Raw genomic sequence first — 16,519 nt, 5'->3', positions numbered from 1 at the left:
CGGCCTGTAAGGCCAGCGGGCCCTCGGGATAGGGCACCCCTCTAACAGGGACATGCCTCATGCACGGGCCCGCCCTGGACTCCCCTCCCCTCCTGCCCAGTCTCGGAGGATGAGGGTGGGGGCTGTGGAGCCCCCAAGGCTTCCGTTCACCCCTGAGGAGGTGGCGGCCACCCTTGCAGAAGGTCCTGGTGGGTCGCAGAGAACGCTGGCCGGGCCAGAGGGGCTCCCCAGGCCTCCACCCGGTATCCTGGTCCCCTCTCCCCGCAAACCCCTTCCGCTGGGTAGCGGGCTTGCAGCTGGCCTCTTCCTAGATCCGCTCCCCGCGCCGAGCTCAGCTCCCGAAGGGCTGGGCAGGGTCGGCACCACCAGCCCATTGGCTCGCAAGCAGGGGAGGGGGGCACAGCTGGGAGCGCACCTGTGCGGGTGCCACCAGCGTCCGTGCTGGGCTCACCTGTGCCGGAGTCCTCGCCGCGTAGCTTAGAGCCTCTCCAGTCCGGCTACTGCCCAGCGGGCAGCCCGCCGGCGACTTGATAAACCCATCCCCTCCTCCTCCCTCCCGCCTCTCACCCCAGCCCTCTCTCCTCACTTCCTGCTGCCCCTTGGAGAGGAAAGGGCCAGGAATGGAGCTGGGGCGGGACGGCTGTGACCCTGTTTCCCTCGGGTCTGCCCTACCGGCCGACTGTCCTCCCACCCTTCTCCCGAGGTCCTCCCAGGCCCAGCGGGCCAGTGACAGGAAGGCTGTGGGATCCCACTCAGGTGCCAGCCTCCCGCAGGCCGGAAGCTTCCTGAACACTGAGGCTCTTCTCCCGCTTTGAGGCCGAGACCATCCTAAGACCCAGGAGAGTGCAAGGGCCCTGGTGTTGGGAGTTCCGGGAGTCAGACTATTTGGGGGTGCTTGGCTGATGGTTCCCCTGAGCAAGTGATGAAGGGAAGGGGGGTCTGGGAAGGGGTTGGGAGAAATTCCAGGAACTGAGTCAATCTTTTCCACTGAGAGTGGAAGTATCCGAGTTTGACGAACAGAACATGCTGATGTGTGGCTAGGGTGGGGGAGGGCCTGCAGGGTGTACTCCTGCCGGAGGGATTTCCCTGACGCTGCAGAGTAGGTGGCTCTGTGCAGCCTGTGGGAAGTAGGTGCCCATGTGTGGCTGGCCCCAGGAGGTGTGGACAAATGGGCACCCCTCAGGTCACTGTACCTCTTCCCCAGCCTTTACCCTGCTGGCCACTTCCCTGACGCCCAGGCCTCTTTCCTGGGGGAAGTGGGCACATACCCTGTGGTCTGCCCTGAGGGCCAAGGAGCCCTGGACGTGGCATGGGAGGGTGGCACCCTATACCACCATGCTGGCTCCACCGGGGATGCTGGCTTTGAAAGCTTCAGGGTGGAGCCCCGGGGGAACAAAGAGCAGGCCAGACTGTCCCGGGCAGGGACACTTCCTCAGGCAGGCAGCAGGAAGGAAGTGAGCACAGCCCAGCGGGAGGGTGTGGGGAAGTGGTGACCCGGCTCCCATTGTTTCCAGCTCTGGGGTCAGCGGGGGCAGGCCCAGCACAGCAAGTTCTCGCACATGGGGACAGTGGTGCTAGGAGATGGGGTGCCACATGGCCAGGCAGAACCCTGACCCCAGGGGCGGGCAGGAGATGACCGGAACTTGTCTGATATCTTACTGGGAAAATGGGCAAGTGCCCAAAGAACTGTTAGTGCAGGCTGCAGCGTGACCTCCAGGAGGCTAGCAGGCCAGCTCCCCGGACCAGAAGCCTGTGCCTGAACGCCCTCCTCCCGGACGAGGGCTGGGCTGATGGCCAAGGGCTGGGCAGAGCCGTGACCTGGCCTCAAGCAGCCCTGAGAGGGAGGCAGAATGTCCGCAGGGGGCAGGCGGCAGGTCAGTGGGTGGCAGGGGCACAGTACTGGTGGCTGAGCTTTGCTGGAACAGAGGCCCCAAGCCCACTCTCCCGGTGGCACCACAGGCCGCCCAGGAGGCAGCAGGTGGACTGGGGGTGCAGAGCCCGGAAGTAGACCGGGGTGCAGTGCCCCCACCTTGCTGCTGTCCCCTTAAGCCTGGGCCTTGGAGGTCCACAGGGTTTAGGCTGTGGCTCCAGGCAGGGTCGGCTGGCACTGCTGGGGCAGGTTATTACTCCGGACTTGAGTGAGTCACACTCTCGCCTCAGGTTAGGCCGATGAGGCCAATCCCTACTGAAGTCTCCCAAGACCTTTCAGTCCCAGGGGTACCACGCCCGGAAGGCAGACAGAGGAGGGGCTTCCACCCTGAGGGATCCGGTGGTAGGGTCTGTGTGAGCACACTGCCACCTCCTGGTCATGCTGGGGATGGCTGCAGACCAGGTTCAGGCTTGCCTTTGGCCTTGCTATAAACGGGGGCCAGGGTCCTGGGCCCAGGCCTACCCACTGAGCGCTGTGGTGGTCTGGATGCCAGCTGTCTCAGCCCCAAGGATGCCACTCTGGTCTTTAGGGTCTACAAATAATTTTATTGAAACTGAACCAATAACACAACAGCCTTCCTAGACTGGGAGCCACCCTCCCCCCACCACTTCCCATACTCTGGAAGCACAGAGCTTGCACAGTAAGGAATTAAAAAAAAAAAAAAAGTCATTTCTATGTAGAAATAAGACTCTGCCCCAACCATGTCATGGACTAGACTATTTACAGACTTTCACATTTTAGCCTTTTATGGTTGTTCTCTGTCCCTACCCAGGGGCTCCAATACTTTCCCCTGACTGATCCCGAAGGGATGGGCACACTATAGGGGAAGGGTGGTGGGCTCAGAGCTACTGGCACCACAGGGTGGTGTCCTCCCAACATGGGTGGGGGAAACTGGTGCAAAAGGCAAGGGAGAGCACATGGAGACAGTGGGTAGGGGCACCTCCCCAGAGGCAGGCACCCAGAGCCCAACCTGATCCCATCCTATGGGGGGGTGGGGGGAGGACAGCTCCAGGGGCAACTAGTTGCAGGGGGAGGGATCAGCCCAGTCCTGGCAGAGGGAGAAGCCCCCACACCAGCCCCTCCCCCTGCGAACAGCCTGCAATTGTCCCTCCCCTGGGGGCGGGGACACAAGGGCAGGCGGGTAGGAAGAATCAGGCTTGTGTCGCCCCCGCCTCTGTCCAACAGAGGAGGAATCGAGGTAGCAAATGGCTGAAATGCTCCGAGGACCGGGTAGAGGAAGTGAGGGAGGGAGCCCCCCAGGGAGCCCCCCCTGTGTCCAGCTCCCAAGCCCAGGCTGGAAGAGAGACCTTACGTGTAAAGTGCTGTAGCCCGGGAGGGGGGGTCCCGGGCAAGCTTGGAAGCAAGCAGGTCACGCCGGGCGCAGGAGCCACCATCCTCCATCGGCACCTGCCCGCCGGGCTCCTGACCGGGATGGCCAGGGAGGGCGGGCTGGTAACGCCCTCCCCAGCCCGCTCTCATCCGAAGACAAACCAGCACCCAACCAACACGCAGGCCTGCGGCTCACGGGGCGGCGCCCAGGCCCGTGGGGTTTAATCAGGACAGTGGCGCAGCCTCGCTCCTCGGCGGGAGCCGCACCTTGAGCTGAGCGTTTCTTGCTGAGGCAGGAGGTGCTTAGGCCTGAACCCCTGGCTCACACCTCATAGAGGATCACAGGGAAATCCACGTGGATTCGGGGCGTGTCCAGCTTCACGGTGCCCTGCCGTGGAAACGGGGGCTAGTGAGGGTCAGCTCGGGGCCCCTTCTCCAGGAAGCCTTCCCGTTCCTCCCAGCTCCTCCCCCAGCAGCCCCCCATGACAGCAGCCCCCATCCGGGCTGCCCTCTCACACTCAGCACAGGCTCCTCCCCTCACACTGGCACAGGCTCCTCCCCTCACACTGGCACAGGCTCCTCCCCTCACACTGGCACAGGCTCCTCCCCTCACACTGGCACAGGCTCCTCCACTCACACTGGCACAGGCTCCTCCCCTCACAGTGACACAGGCTCCTCCCCTCACACTGACACAGGCTCCTCCCCTCACACTGGCACAGGCTCCTCCCCTCACACTGACACAGGCTCCTCCCCTCACACTGACACAGGCTCCTCCCCTCACACTGACACAGGCTCCTCCCCTCACAGTGACACAGGCTCCTCCCCTCACACTGGCACAGGCTCCTCCCCTCACACTGACACAGGCTCCTCCCCTCACACTGACACAGGCTCCTCCCCTCACACTGGCACAGGCTCCTCCCCTCACACTGGCACAGGCTCCTCCCCTCACACTGGCACAGGCTCCTCCCCTCACACTGACACAGGCTCCTCCCCTCACAGTGACACAGGCTCCTCCCCTCACACTGGCACAGGCTCCTCCCCTCACACTGACACAGGCTCCTCCCCTCACACTGACACAGGCTCCTCCCCTCACACTGACACAGGCTCCTCCCCCTCACACTGGCACAGGCTCCTCCCCCTCACACTGGCACAGGCTCCTCCCCTCACACTGGCACAGGCTCCTCCCCTCACACTGACACAGGCTCCTCCCCTCACAGTGACACAGGCTCCTCCCCTCACACTGACACAGGCTCCTCCCCTCACACTGACACAGGCTCCTCCCCTCACACTGACACAGGCTCCTCCCCTCACACTGACACAGGCTCCTCCCCTCACAGTGACACAGGCTCCTCCCCTCACAGTGACACAGGCTCCTCCCCTCACAGTGACACAGGCTCCTCCCCTTACAGTGACACAGGCTCCTCCCCTCACAGTGACACAGGCTCCTCCCCTCACACTGACACAGGCTCCTCCCCTCACACTGACACAGGCTCCTCCCCTCACACTGACACAGGCTCCTCCCCTCACACTGACACAGGCTCCTCCCCTCACACTGACACAGGCTCCTCCCCCTCACACTGACACAGGCTCCTCCCCTCACACTGGCACAGGCTCCTCCCCTCACACTGACACAGGCTCCTCCCCTCACAGTGACACAGGCTCCTCCCCTCACACTGACACAGGCTCCTCCCCTCACACTGGCACAGGCTCCTCCCCTCACACTGGCACAGGCTCCTCCCCTCACAGTGACACAGGCTCCTCCCCTCACACTGACACAGGCTCCTCCCCTCACACTGACACAGGCTCCTCCCCTCACACTGACACAGGCTCCTCCCCTCACACTGACACAGGCTCCTCCCCTCACAGTGACACAGGCTCCTCCCCTCACACTGGCACAGGCTCCTCCCCTCACACTGACACAGGCTCCTCCCCTCACAGTGACACAGGCTCCTCCCCTCACACTGGCACAGGCTCCTCCCCTCACAGTGACACAGGCTCCTCCCCTCACAGTGACACAGGCTCCTCCCCTCACACTGACACAGGCTCCTCCCCTCACACTGGCACAGGCTCCTCCCCTCACACTGACACAGGCTCCTCCCCTCACAGTGACACAGGCTCCTCCCCTCACACTGGCACAGGCTCCTCCCCTCACAGTGACACAGGCTCCTCCCCTCACACTGACACAGGCTCCTCCCCTCACACTGACACAGGCTCCTCCCCTCACAGTGACACAGGCTCCTCCCCTCACACTGGCACAGGCTCCTCCCCTCACACTGACACAGGCTCCTCCCCTCACAGTGACACAGGCTCCTCCCCTCACACTGACACAGGCTCCTCCCCTCACACTGGCACAGGCTCCTCCCCTCACACTGGCACAGGCTCCTCCCCTCACAGTGACACAGGCTCCTCCCCTCACACTGACACAGGCTCCTCCCCTCACACTGACACAGGCTCCTCCCCTCACAGTGACACAGGCTCCTCCCCTCACACTGACACAGGCTCCTCCCCTCACACTGACACAGGCTCCTCCCCTCACACTGGCACAGGCTCCTCCCCTCACACTGGCACAGGCTCCTCCCCTCACACTGGCACAGGCTCCTCCCCTCACACTGACACAGGCTCCTCCCCTCACACTGGCACAGGCTCCTCCCCTCACACTGACACAGGCTCCTCCCCTCACACTGACACAGGCTCCTCCCCTCACACTGGCACAGGCTCCTCCCCTCACACTGGCACAGGCTCCTCCCCTCACAGTGACACAGGCTCCTCCCCTCACACTGGCACAGGCTCCTCCCCTCACACTGGCACAGGCTCCTCCCCTCACACTGACACAGGCTCCTCCCCTCACACTGACACAGGCTCCTCCCCTCACACTGACACAGGCTCCTCCCCTCACACTGGCACAGGCTCCTCCCCTCACACTGGCACAGGCTCCTCCCCTCACACTGGCACAGGCTCTGGCGCTGCCCGCTCTCACCTGGGGAATCAGGTTCTTGTGCACCCGCCTCAGCTTGGCCCGCTTCTGCCCGTTCTTGGTGACGATCGTCTCCTCGTAGAACTCGTGAGCGAGGTCTCCATCCTCGTCGTAGAACATGGAGCTGTGGGAGGAGGGGGACGGGCTGGGCGGGAGCCTCACACCGGTGCCGGCACAGGGCACAGGCCACAGACCGCCGGGGCGTGTGCCCACCTCCACAGGGAGCAGCGGCCTGGGGGAAGGGAGGGAGCTAACACGCCTGGAGGACGTGCTTAGGGCCTGGGGCTGCGAGAAGGAAGGGAGTGAGGAGCGGGCAGCGGCCAGTGCTCCCGCAGGCCCCGGAAGAGAGGCTACACCGGAGCGCGCTGTCCAGGCAGCCACGGCCAGTTCCCATCGCTGGTCCGTTCAGCAGGAAGAGCCATTCCAGCATCGGGCCCTGCCTCCACCAGGATGACAGCGGGCAGGGTGGTGGCTGAGCATGTTGGTCCAGAAGACACGGCTGGCCCAGGGCCAAGGCCTGAGACAGCAGCTGCCTGAGCTGGGAGGGAACCCAGAGGAAGGCTGCCTCCTTCCCCCCCACCCCGGGGGCCCGTGCAGCCAGACCGCCACTGTAGGGTCTCCCCAGACCCTCCAGCTCCAGCGCCAGCATCCCCCCGGGGACCACCAGGGCCAGTTCAATCTAATGCTCCTGCTGAACCCCTGGGGAGAGGCCAGGGCTCCGGATCTGGAGAGCATATTGGGGTGTGTCTTTTCTCCTAGGCCCCCGCCCTGCTTTCTCCCCCCACCCCTGCCCTGCCCTGCCCGCAGAGGTCCAACCTCACCTCCGTGGGAAACGGTAACAGCCCAAACGGGCATCCCCGCTCAGAAGAATCAGGGAGAGGGAGGCCGGGGGCCTTCAACTTACGGGCTGGGCTTAACGGGGTACAGAGCCCCATCTGCGTTCGGCCGCGCGTATGGCTGCCTGCCCAGGCCCAGACTCAGGCCCACTCTTCGCCAAGCGAGATCCTGAGAGCAGGGGCCTCGGAACCCCCCGCCCGGCGCCCCTGCTCCCAAAGGGGCCTGGACACGGGGAGCCCTCGCTCCGCAGAGGATGCGGCGGGGAGCTACCCATGGCGCACGGCGCTGGCCGCCAGCTGTCCTCCGGGGCCGAACCCGCGCCCTTACCCTCGGCGCGTGAACACGAAGGGGGGCACCACTCGGCCTCGCGGCCGCGCCAAAGCCTGCTCCGCGGCCGCCGCCTCCGGGCCGCCGCCCCCCGCCGCCGAGGCGAAGGGCCACAGCCCCCGAGCTTTGGAGCCGCTGGTGCCCATGTCAGGGCCGCCGGCACATGGCGGACCCCGCGGCCGCTTCGCTCTCACAGGGCAGTGCGCGCCACCATTCCTGCCCCGGCCTCCGCTCGCAGGTGCCGCCGCCGTCTTCCGCAGGGTCGGCTGTCTCCACGGAAACCTCATTTCCGCTTCCGCCCGTCCCGCATGCTGCCCCCTGATTGGCTGTTCCTCCCGTCGATCCGCAGAGCGAAGCCAATGGCCGACCCGGACACCAGGCATCCCAGGATGCACTGCGGGCAGCCGGTCCCGGCGGGCCGCCGTCTGCAGCCGGGGCAGCTCCGCTCGGGAAGGCGGTGGCTCGGTCTGCGCGCCTCTTCGGCGTGGATGGCGCCTCCGACGTGCCCGTGCGCCAGTCAGGTCCGGCAGACTGCCCAACCACCAGTGTGCCCCTAAACCAGCTCTGTGGGACTTGGCCCCCAGGCCAGGCCGCGGTGCCTGGCTGGCCTTGTTCTATTCCCTTTTGCGATCACTGGCATGTGGAGAAACGGAACCCATGGGAAGTGAAGGGATTGGCCAGATGTCATACAGCCACACTGAGGCCTGAGAAGCCAAATCTAATGCTCCCCCCTTCCCCCCCAAATCAGAGGGTATGCCTCAGGAGGGCAGGGCTTCAGGTGCCATGGGCAGCGAGTGTCCGTCCACAGAGCGGCTCCCACAGCTCGTGGCTGTGTGGTTTCCCTTGCTGCAGCTCATGATCTTGCCCAAACCAAGACATGAGCCTCAGGGTGGCGAGAGGACTTAGATATCTGTACCCCGAATCCTTCACAAATTGGTCCCATAGTGACTTTGAAAAAGTGTCTATGAGCCTGTCCACCACTGGCATGAAGAGCAACTGGGCTGCAGGCCCATATAGAGTCCAAAAGCAGGAGATTCTTGAATCTTTATTCAGCCAAGTTTTCCCCAGCGCCCGGCCCTGATGACGTCATTCCCACCCTTTTCTCCCAGGAGGCACTGAGCTGAGGCCACAAAATATACACCCACACACATCATCAAAATACTCCACGTAAAGACCCTGGCTTTGATTGGCAAACAAGGCATGGACCTGAGCCAGTGCCCACAGGCCCCAGCCAGGACACCCCCTCGGAGGAGGCAGAGGCACTGTTGCTGCAGCGGCAGCCGGCACGCCGACTCCAGAGGCACCGGAGGGAGCCCTGCTTCTTCCTCGATGCCTGCCTTACACTGAACACCCACCATCGGCTTCCACAGGGCTGTCCTGAGACCCCATCCGAGACACACCACCCTTCCCCACAGGTGAGTCCTCTTCCCTGCAAACATGACCCCATTCTGTTTGCTGGGTCTCCCAGATCCTCGTGTCTGAGACACAAACTAAGGAGACTTCTGTCTGCTCTACCCTTGCTGCAAGCCTGGAGCAGCTTCCCAGGGAAGCCCTGTGCCGTGACTCCGCACACGAGGGGCAGGTGCTGGTCCCGCGCTCCTTGGCACAGGGTGGACACACGAGCCGCTCCTTGCTGTTCTCTGGGTTCATCCGCCAGCCGACGAGGGCCTCCATGCACACTCATTCCTCAGGCCTCACAGGCCGTCACACTCACACGGCACACCCCTGTGCTGCCTGCGCTCCTCCTTCCACCAGGGGGCGAGGTCACCCCAGGGGGCAGGCGTGCAGGGCCTCCTGGAGCTTCTGGCGGCACCGGGAGTACTTGTGCTGGATCTGGCGCAGGTGCTCCTCTTCCTCCCGCTGCAGGATGCGCAGGAAGTTGTGGAGCTCGGGCATGCTGAAGGCATCCCACTGCAGGGAGGAGGGGCGGCAAGCGCTGAGCAGGCATGGCCAGGCCAACAAGCCCTCCCCAGAGACCGGAGCGACCTGGTCCCACGTGGGGCTTTCTGACATCAGCTCCTGCCTGAATGGTCGGTGCTAGGATTCCCACCGCGGCTTCTGGAAGACGGGCCCACAGAGTAGGGCGTCCCCTCACAGCAGGCAACCGAACCAACGTTCCCAGCGACCCAGGCAGGCCGTGCTCACGCTCAGTCCAATCCCACTGATGGCCCCACACATCACACCAGGTACAAAGTCCTAACAGCTGGAGGGGAGCCAGGACCTCAGGGCCACCTGTGCGGCTGCGCCCTGGCCTGGGATCACCGCAGTGCGAGATGGCCTCGTCTCCCGAGGATTCCAGATGGGAGAGCAGCGTGCCAAGGCCGTTCTCTGGCTTCTTAGGCACAGACTTGGCACGAATGGCCAGGAAGCCTTCTCAGCCACAAGGCACTCACCCTCCTGGAGGAGCGTGGCAGGGCTTGTCCCTCCCCTCCCCCTCCCCCTCCCCCTCGCCTCACAGCAGCTGCAGCCTCCGCCCTGCCCAGTGGGAGCCCGGAGGAAGGAGGCCTGTACTCACGTTCACCTCCCCAGAGTCATTCTCCTTCAGCACGAAGCTCAGGGCCTTCTCGCTGGGCCCGGCGAGGAGCCGCAGCCGCAGGGGCTGCTCGTCATCTGACAGCTTCCGGAGGTACACTGAGGCCAGGCGGGGAGACCAGTCAGGCCCGGCCCGCAGCCCTGTGTGCACACACACCCGGGGGGGGGGGGGGGGGGGGGGGGCCGGCCCCGCAGCCCTGCGCGCACACACCCGGGGGGGTGTGGGGGGTGTGGGGGGGGGGACACCCACCTTGGCCGTGGCGCTCGGCCCGCTCGAAGAGCGCGAACTTGCGGGGGTCGTCCACCACCGAGAACTTGCGCAGCAGCGCCTCGATGACCTCGCGCGCCCGGGTGCGGGACAGCACGTGCAGGTGCTTGACGGCGTCCTTGGGCAGGTAGAAGGAGGTGCGGCGCCTCACGGCCGCGCTGCGCGCCGGGCCCCGCCGGGCGTCCTGCAGGCTGGGCGGCTTCCTGCTGGCCGGCACCGAGACCGGCCGCACCAGCTTCAGCTGCACCTTGATGAAGCCCGTGTAGGAGCCGTCCTTGTTCTGAGGAGAAACGAACCCTGGCTGGGCTCCAGGCGAGGAGGCACAGACTGGGCACTGCCCCCACCGGGGCCAGGATGGATGCGCATCAGTCTCCGCTCGGCCACCCACACCTCAGCCGTGACCTTCGGGCATCGGGCACACCGCGGGCTCTGCCCTCCCGCCCCCTCGCCGGTAACTCACCAGGCTCATGAAGAGGTTGCTGTTGATCTGGCCATTGTACTCCTTGATCTTCTGCTCAGTCTCAGCCTGAGAGAGGTCAGGGGTCTCCCACTGCACGAGCTCGTCCTGAAAGATGGGCCAGCACGGACCTTAGGAGCCGTCCATGCAGCAACGCATGCCCCAGGCAGAGGTGAGGCCTGGTGGCCGGGGAACGGCCTCTGGCGTAGCCCTTGGGAACTGACAGCTGAGCCTGAGGGGAGCCATCACCGCTCCGGCTCCGGCTCCCGATGGAGACGGCAAAGGCTGCGCGCTGCCCCACGGGACAAGCCAGGCGAGACCATATGGGCACCTGAAAACCAAGGCGCTGAAGCACAAAGCCCGGGCAGGGAAAGAAGGGGACATTGAGATCCCAGTACTGGAGGAGGGTGTGTCCAGAGAAGAAGCCCACTTTGCCTCCCCCTGGCAAAGGGCCGGGCCCCTGCACGGTGAGAGTGTGAGGGCTGGTGCACAGCAGGAGCCCAGCCACCAGTGAGCAGAGGCGAAGGGAAGCCTCTAAAACGGCAGCGCCCGGCAGAGGGCCCGGGCCAGCCGCACGGCTGAGACCTGGCGAGGGCGCTGACCCCGGCTGCCAAAAGGTAGCTTCAGGCCAGGTTCCAAGTCCCTCCTGCCGGCGCCAGCGCCAGGCAGGCAGGTTTCTGCACCTCCTTCCTGCTGGTGGATGTTTGGAATCGCAGAGGTAGCGCCACCACTCAGCCCCTCCCACCCCTCCAGGAAGTGGACTCTTATCGGAAGGTGTGGTGTGGACCGGGCAGCAGGGCACTGAATAAACTTTCTCCTATCGAACGGCCTCGGTCCCATTGCATCAGCCGCACTTCCTTTCCCGGTGATGTCAGACTGGCCCTAACAGGGTGGGAGGGGCAGACACAGCTGAGATCATGGTGACTAACGTCTTGTCCCAAGTCCCCAGGGAGTGCCCACCAGAGGCCTCTTACAGAACAGCCCTGTGCCAGGCTATGCTTTAGCCCCTAAGCTTAAACCATCTGAGGGGGGCGTTGGGGAGACAGGTGAGGCCGCAGCATGGAGTCGGCCTTTGGCTGTGTGCTCGGCCGCTGTCCAGCAGAGCGAGGCGGGTGCTGAGGGCTGAGGGGGCTGGCTCTCCAGGAAGAAGGTTCTGGGAGGGGGGGACTGAAGCCTGCTGCCTCCTGAGTGGACAGAGGGAGCATCGGGAAGTGCAACTTCAGCACAAGCCGCGGGGACAGTGCTTGCCCCTAAGGCTGGTAAGAACAAGCGTGTGGGCCCCAGAACACGGGGATTCCGGGGTGGGTACAGGAGGCTGGAGGCAGAGGATAAAGGGTGGGCCTGTCTGTCCAGGCCGGAGGGGAGGCCTGGGGCCGAGGGCAGTGCCTCAGTGAGGAGCGCCAGGATGAGGGGGTGCTCGGGGCGGGAGGAAGCTGAGCGGACGCTAGTGCCAGGGCAGGAAGGAAGAGAATTCTGGTTACACACGGGCGGGCACAGGGACGGCACTGACTTAATCCCCGGCCTTGGGATGGAGCTGAGCTCCAGTCTGGGAACGAGACTTCCTTTCTCGGTCAGTCAGGGCCCTCCGTCCCAGCCCCGTTCCTTCTCCAGGTGGCCTCCGTCTATCCGCCTCTAAAGCAGGGCCTGGGACAGGAGGCCCGGGCTGCCCGGGGCAGAGGAGGAAGATTCTTTTTGCGTTTCCAAAGCTGCCCGGGGAAGGGGGTTCCCTCGGCCACGCCAGAGGGACCCCGCCTCCTCCCCGAGCACAGCACCCGCACCCCCACCCGCCCAGGGACCGGGTCTGTTCTACACACAGCGACGCCCCGCTCCCGGCCAGTGGGAGAGGGTCCTGTGGTTTCTCACGTTTCCACGAGGGAAACTGAGGGACACAGAGGCCGTTTCAGGGGTCCACACTCCGAGCTGGAGGCTGAGAGCTTGGGGCTGAGCGCCGGAGGCATACAGTCTTCACCTAAAGCACATCCACCCCTTCTCTTGGCTCGTGTGAGGAATCCTGAGCTTCCTGGTGCCCACTCTCTGGCCAGGGTGCTCCCCGAGGTGACCAGCTCCCCAGCGCTAGTGACCTGAGCCTGGCGGTCACACTCATGGCACAGAGTTCTCCAAGGAGGGGACCCCGGGAGACCCCCTTATATCCTGGGTTAGTAACACCCCCAACCCCCTCTCCCCTTACCGGGAGTTGACCATCTGGCCTTCCCCGATGCTTATGGTCCCAAAAAGGCTTCCTTCCCATCCGTCCCCAAACCCCGATCCCCAGATCCACTCCACGTTCCGTGTACATGCTCCCAAGGGCGCACTCGGCGTCCACCCGCGGGTGGGGCTCAGCGCCCTCCACAGTCCGGCCGCTGTGGCAGGCCGGGAACCGCCGGGGGTGGAGATCGGCTCCATCCGGGAGTGCAATGGCGGGGGCGCACACCATCCCGGCCGCCCCCCTAAAAACACTTCTCACTTCCCGGCAGGACGCCTCCCCCTCCGCTTCCTCCTGGTTTCTTCCCAGGGCGGCTGGGCCCGGACGCGGAAACCGAGGTCTAGTCCAGCCCGCGCAGGGGCCTGAGTCATAGGCGGACAGTGCCCGGCCCCGGTCTGCCCCACGCCACGCAGCCGCTTCCCCTGGCTGGACCGGTCCGTGCCCGGCCAGGCCGGGATCCACGCTGACGGGAGCGCGGGGCTGCCCACGAACGCTGCCCACGGAGACTCACCGGGCAGGGGCGGGGCCCCGATCGCCCCCGGCCCGCCGCCCCCGCCCCGGCCCCCACCTGGTCCCGGCGCGGCCGGCGCCCCAGCGAGGTGCGCGCCGTGAAGTACTGCTCCAGCTCCGAGTCCGAGTCCTCCTGGCTGCAGTAGCCGCTGCTCGTCGTGCTGCTCCAGGTCATCTCGAAGGAGGGCGTCTCTGCGTCCGCCTCGCCCATCGCCGCGCCCGCAGCCGGCAGCTCACCCAGCCGCGCTTCCGGAGCCTCCAACCACCGCCCAGCGCGCCTGCGCCCCGTGCGTCCCCGTGCGCGTGCGCCGCCCCGTGTCCGCGCGGCAGCCGTTACCGCTGCGAATGGCCAGCGGCGGCTGCCTCGCTCCCCTCTCATTGGAGGAGGAATTCTAGGGGGCGGGGCTACGCGAGCGCCCCGCCCCCGCGAGTGATCTCATCGCCCAGGCAGCTGGGCTCGGCGCCGCCGCGGGTCTCACTTCCCCTGGGGAACCGGGCGGCGCGTGGGCGCCAGTGCGCATGTGCACCAGCGTGGCCGCGGGGCCGGATGCGGCGGCGGGAAGGCGCGGAAATGGCGCAGGCGCCTGGCTGGGCGGCGGCGTAGTCCGCGCGGAGGCGGTCCTCCCGCACCTCTTCGAGCCCGGGCCTGCTCTCCGCTCTGCCGCGGGGAGGTCGGGTCGCGGGGCCAGCCCCGGGCCGCCTGCGGTGGGGCCGCTCGCCCGTGCGCCCCGGCCCCGCCCGTGCGCCCGGCCCTGCCCGTGCGCCCGGGCCCACACTCACCACGTTGGTGTCCCGCTCCAGCGCCGGCTCCCAGCCCAGGTCCCGCGGGCCGCAGCAGTCCAGGCAGACGAGCGCGCGGCAGCGGTAGTGGCAGGTGAACTTGCAGTCTGCGGAGAGGGCTGGCGTGAGGCCGAGGAGCGACCACGGACGGAAGAGAAGCGGCAGGGAGAAGGCCGTCGCCGCCCTCCGCTCCAGACGAGGGCCAGTCCCGGCGGCGGAGGCCGCGGTGGCAGTTAGGGGACCAGGCCTGCTCTGCAGTCGGAGCTCCAGACCTTAGGCCCTCCCCCCGCCCTCGAAGGGAAACGCAGCAAAACCCATGTCCCAGTTGTCACCTGCCTCTGCTCCCCCCGAGCAGAACATCCACTCTGATGCACTTGCACTCGCTCCTGGCCTTCACCCGCTCCAGGAGGCCGCCCAGTCAGGTCCTCAGCAACCCGGCACTGCCCAAGCCCGCGGCCCTCTCTCCATCCTCCCCTCCCCTCGGTTCCCAGGGCCCCCCACGACCCCGTGTGTTCGACTTCCCCGCAGCTCCTTCCTTTGGTCAACACCCCGATGTGGGGGTGGCCTATCATGGAGGCCCAGTCTTGTCACTGCCCTGCTCTGTGCACACTCAGCCCACCCGGATCCCAGGCCCCCCTTACTGGCTCCCTGCTCAGGCCAAGTCCTGCATGTCCGAACCTTCACTTGGATGTCTGACATTGCAACCAGCATGGCCACACGGGAGCTTTTCTCCCAACCCACCCAACCCTCGCCAGAGTTCCTCGTCTCAGCAGAAATGGATACCATTCTCCCAGCTGTGTGAGCCAAACCCCCGGCTCCTCAGCGACTCCAGCCTTGCTTCTGCCTCTGGCACACACCCACGTTGTCTGTTTTTAATTGCCATGGCCGCTGTTTTCTTGGGGATGTCCCGGCTCTGGTTCATGCCCTGTACTCTGTCACATCTCCCAGGTCTGCTCCAGCTGAGTCCAGGACAGACTCCTGTGCCGGGCGGGAGGGTCTCCAGGCACAGACAGGCCTGGGGCATCTCCCTAAATTCTTAAATGGGCCCGAGCAGTGATTTGTCACCCAGGCTGCACGTGAGAAAGAGGTTTTAAAAACCGATGATACGATACGCGCCCAGTGACGGATTCAGCAGGTCTGAGGTAGGGCCAGGCACGGGTTCGAGGGCTGCAAAGCATCCCCGTGGTTCTGGCTGGTGTGCAGCCGGAGTGAGAGCGGCCCCTGCTTGCTGCTGGGGCCAGGGAGGCGGAGGACCCCAGGGGTGTGGTGCTGTTTCATGTCTTAGCGCCTGTGATAGAATATGCTACAGGAAGACGACAGAATCCCGGTCTCACGGGGCCCACCGAGGTTCCACCTTTCCCCCGGCCCCCGGCCCCCTTTCCATAGGGGGGCAAATGCCCACCCTGCAGTGATCCGGGGGAACCTCGGTGAATGAATTTTCGGGAAGGGGCAGGCCTGGGAATGTGGACTTCGGAGACTGATGGGCACAAAGCCTTGCTCACAAAGGGCCACGGGGCCGGCTGCCGTGGCTCAGGGGTTGAGCACCCACGGATGAACCAGGGGGTCAGGGTTCGATCCCCGGTCGGCATAAGCCAGGGTTGTGAGCTCGATTCCCGATGTGGGATGTGCAGGAGGCCACTGATCCATGGTTCCCTCCCATCATCGATGTTTCTCTCCCTCTCCCTCTCCCTCGCTCTCTGAAGCCAATAAACATAAAAGGGCCCAGGCTCTTGGGAGACGAGCACCTGGAAAGCAGCACCGGTGCTCACAGCGCTGCCTCTGCCCAGCGGGGCCCAGGCGCAGGGCAGTGAGTGTGGAGATAGGAAACCTGCGCCCCTCTCTTCGATTGGGGGGAGGTACTGGACCTGCCGCGGGGGCGTCCCAGCCACCCCACCCCACCCGCCCCGCCCCAGCGTGACCCGCAGCAGCTGCGCTGCCCTCTGACCGCCCGGTTCTCTCGCCAGCGCTCAGGCGCTACTCACGCGCGCACTGCAGGCCCTTGCGCACGACGCCCCAGATGAAGTCCCCGCACAGGTCGCACCACGTGTGCGTGGCGGGCGCCGCGGGCTGGAAGCGGTGGCCGCGGCCCGGGGCCGGCGGTCTGGCCGGGCTGCGCGCGGGGCCGGGCGAGATGCGCAGCGCGTTGGCGCGCTCCAGGCGGGTGCGGCGCGCGGGGCCCAGGTCCCGCAGCTCAATGAGCTCCGGCGCCGACATGGCCCGGGCGGCGGGCTCGGCCGCCCTGGGAGCCGGCGAGCGGTCGCGGGCGGGCGGGCCCGGGGCGGGCCCCGACGCAGCGCCGCCCCGGAGCTCCAGGCCGCGCGGCGGAGAGCGCGAGGGAGCGGCGCCCGGGAGCGCGGGGCGCGGGGCGCCGG

General features: G+C 65.8%; 2 protein-coding genes across 3 annotated transcripts; both read right to left on the bottom strand.

Moving 5' to 3' along the window:
- Positions 1 to 2,454: 2,454 nt before the first annotated feature.
- Positions 2,455 to 7,724, bottom strand: TUSC2 (tumor suppressor 2, mitochondrial calcium regulator). Its single transcript, XM_084902369.1, has 3 exons — positions 7,398 to 7,724; positions 6,237 to 6,357; positions 2,455 to 3,647 (listed from the first exon to the last, which is right to left on the bottom strand). Exons 1-3 carry the CDS (start codon positions 7,682 to 7,684, stop codon positions 3,582 to 3,584), a joined length of 474 nt encoding a protein of 157 aa, XP_084758495.1. The 5' UTR covers positions 7,685 to 7,724; the 3' UTR covers positions 2,455 to 3,581.
- A 698-nt stretch (positions 7,725 to 8,422) lies between these two features.
- RASSF1 (Ras association domain family member 1) lies at positions 8,423 to 16,443 on the bottom strand. Of its 2 annotated transcripts, XM_084902300.1 has the most exons (6): positions 16,130 to 16,443; positions 14,148 to 14,254; positions 10,658 to 10,762; positions 10,180 to 10,477; positions 9,913 to 10,028; positions 8,423 to 9,308 (listed from the first exon to the last, which is right to left on the bottom strand). In XM_084902300.1, the coding sequence occupies exons 1-6, from the start codon at positions 16,359 to 16,361 to the stop codon at positions 9,162 to 9,164; spliced, it is 1,005 nt and encodes a 334-aa protein (XP_084758426.1). In that variant the 5' UTR covers positions 16,362 to 16,443; the 3' UTR covers positions 8,423 to 9,161. The 2 variants fall into 2 exon arrangements, with proteins under 2 accessions (XP_084758426.1, XP_084758427.1); XM_084902301.1 differs by lacking the exons at positions 14,148 to 14,254; positions 16,130 to 16,443 and adding an exon at positions 13,426 to 13,782.
- Positions 16,444 to 16,519: the final 76 nt, after the last annotated feature.

Source organism: Pipistrellus hanaki, assembly GCF_964339955.1.
Source record: "Pipistrellus hanaki genome assembly, chromosome: 13".
Lineage (NCBI taxonomy): Eukaryota > Metazoa > Chordata > Mammalia > Chiroptera > Vespertilionidae > Pipistrellus > Pipistrellus hanaki.
The sequence above is the reverse complement of the archived record's forward strand: the minus strand, read 5'-3'. Positions and strand labels throughout refer to the sequence as shown.

Excerpts from the sequence above, each read along its gene's own strand:
- TUSC2 (XM_084902369.1), bottom strand. The coding sequence starts at position 7,684 with ATGAGGTTTCCGTGGAGACAGCCGACCCTGCGGAAGACGGCGGCGGCA. Across the intron at positions 6,358-7,397 it reads TTCGTGTTCACGCGCCGAGG|CTCCATGTTCTACGACGAGG; the intron begins GTAAGGGCGCGG and ends CTCCTCCCACAG. Across the intron at positions 3,648-6,236 it reads ACAAGAACCTGATTCCCCAG|GGCACCGTGAAGCTGGACAC; the intron begins GTGAGAGCGGGC and ends TTTCCACGGCAG.
- RASSF1 (XM_084902300.1), bottom strand. The coding sequence starts at position 16,361 with ATGTCGGCGCCGGAGCTCATTGAGCTGCGGGACCTGGGCCCCGCGCGC. Across the intron at positions 10,478-10,657 it reads GCAACCTCTTCATGAGCCTG|AACAAGGACGGCTCCTACAC; the intron begins GTGAGTTACCGG and ends GTTTCTCCTCAG. Across the intron at positions 10,029-10,179 it reads GGCCGAGCGCCACGGCCAAG|TGTACCTCCGGAAGCTGTCA; the intron begins GTGGGTGTCCCC and ends GCCTGGCCTCAG.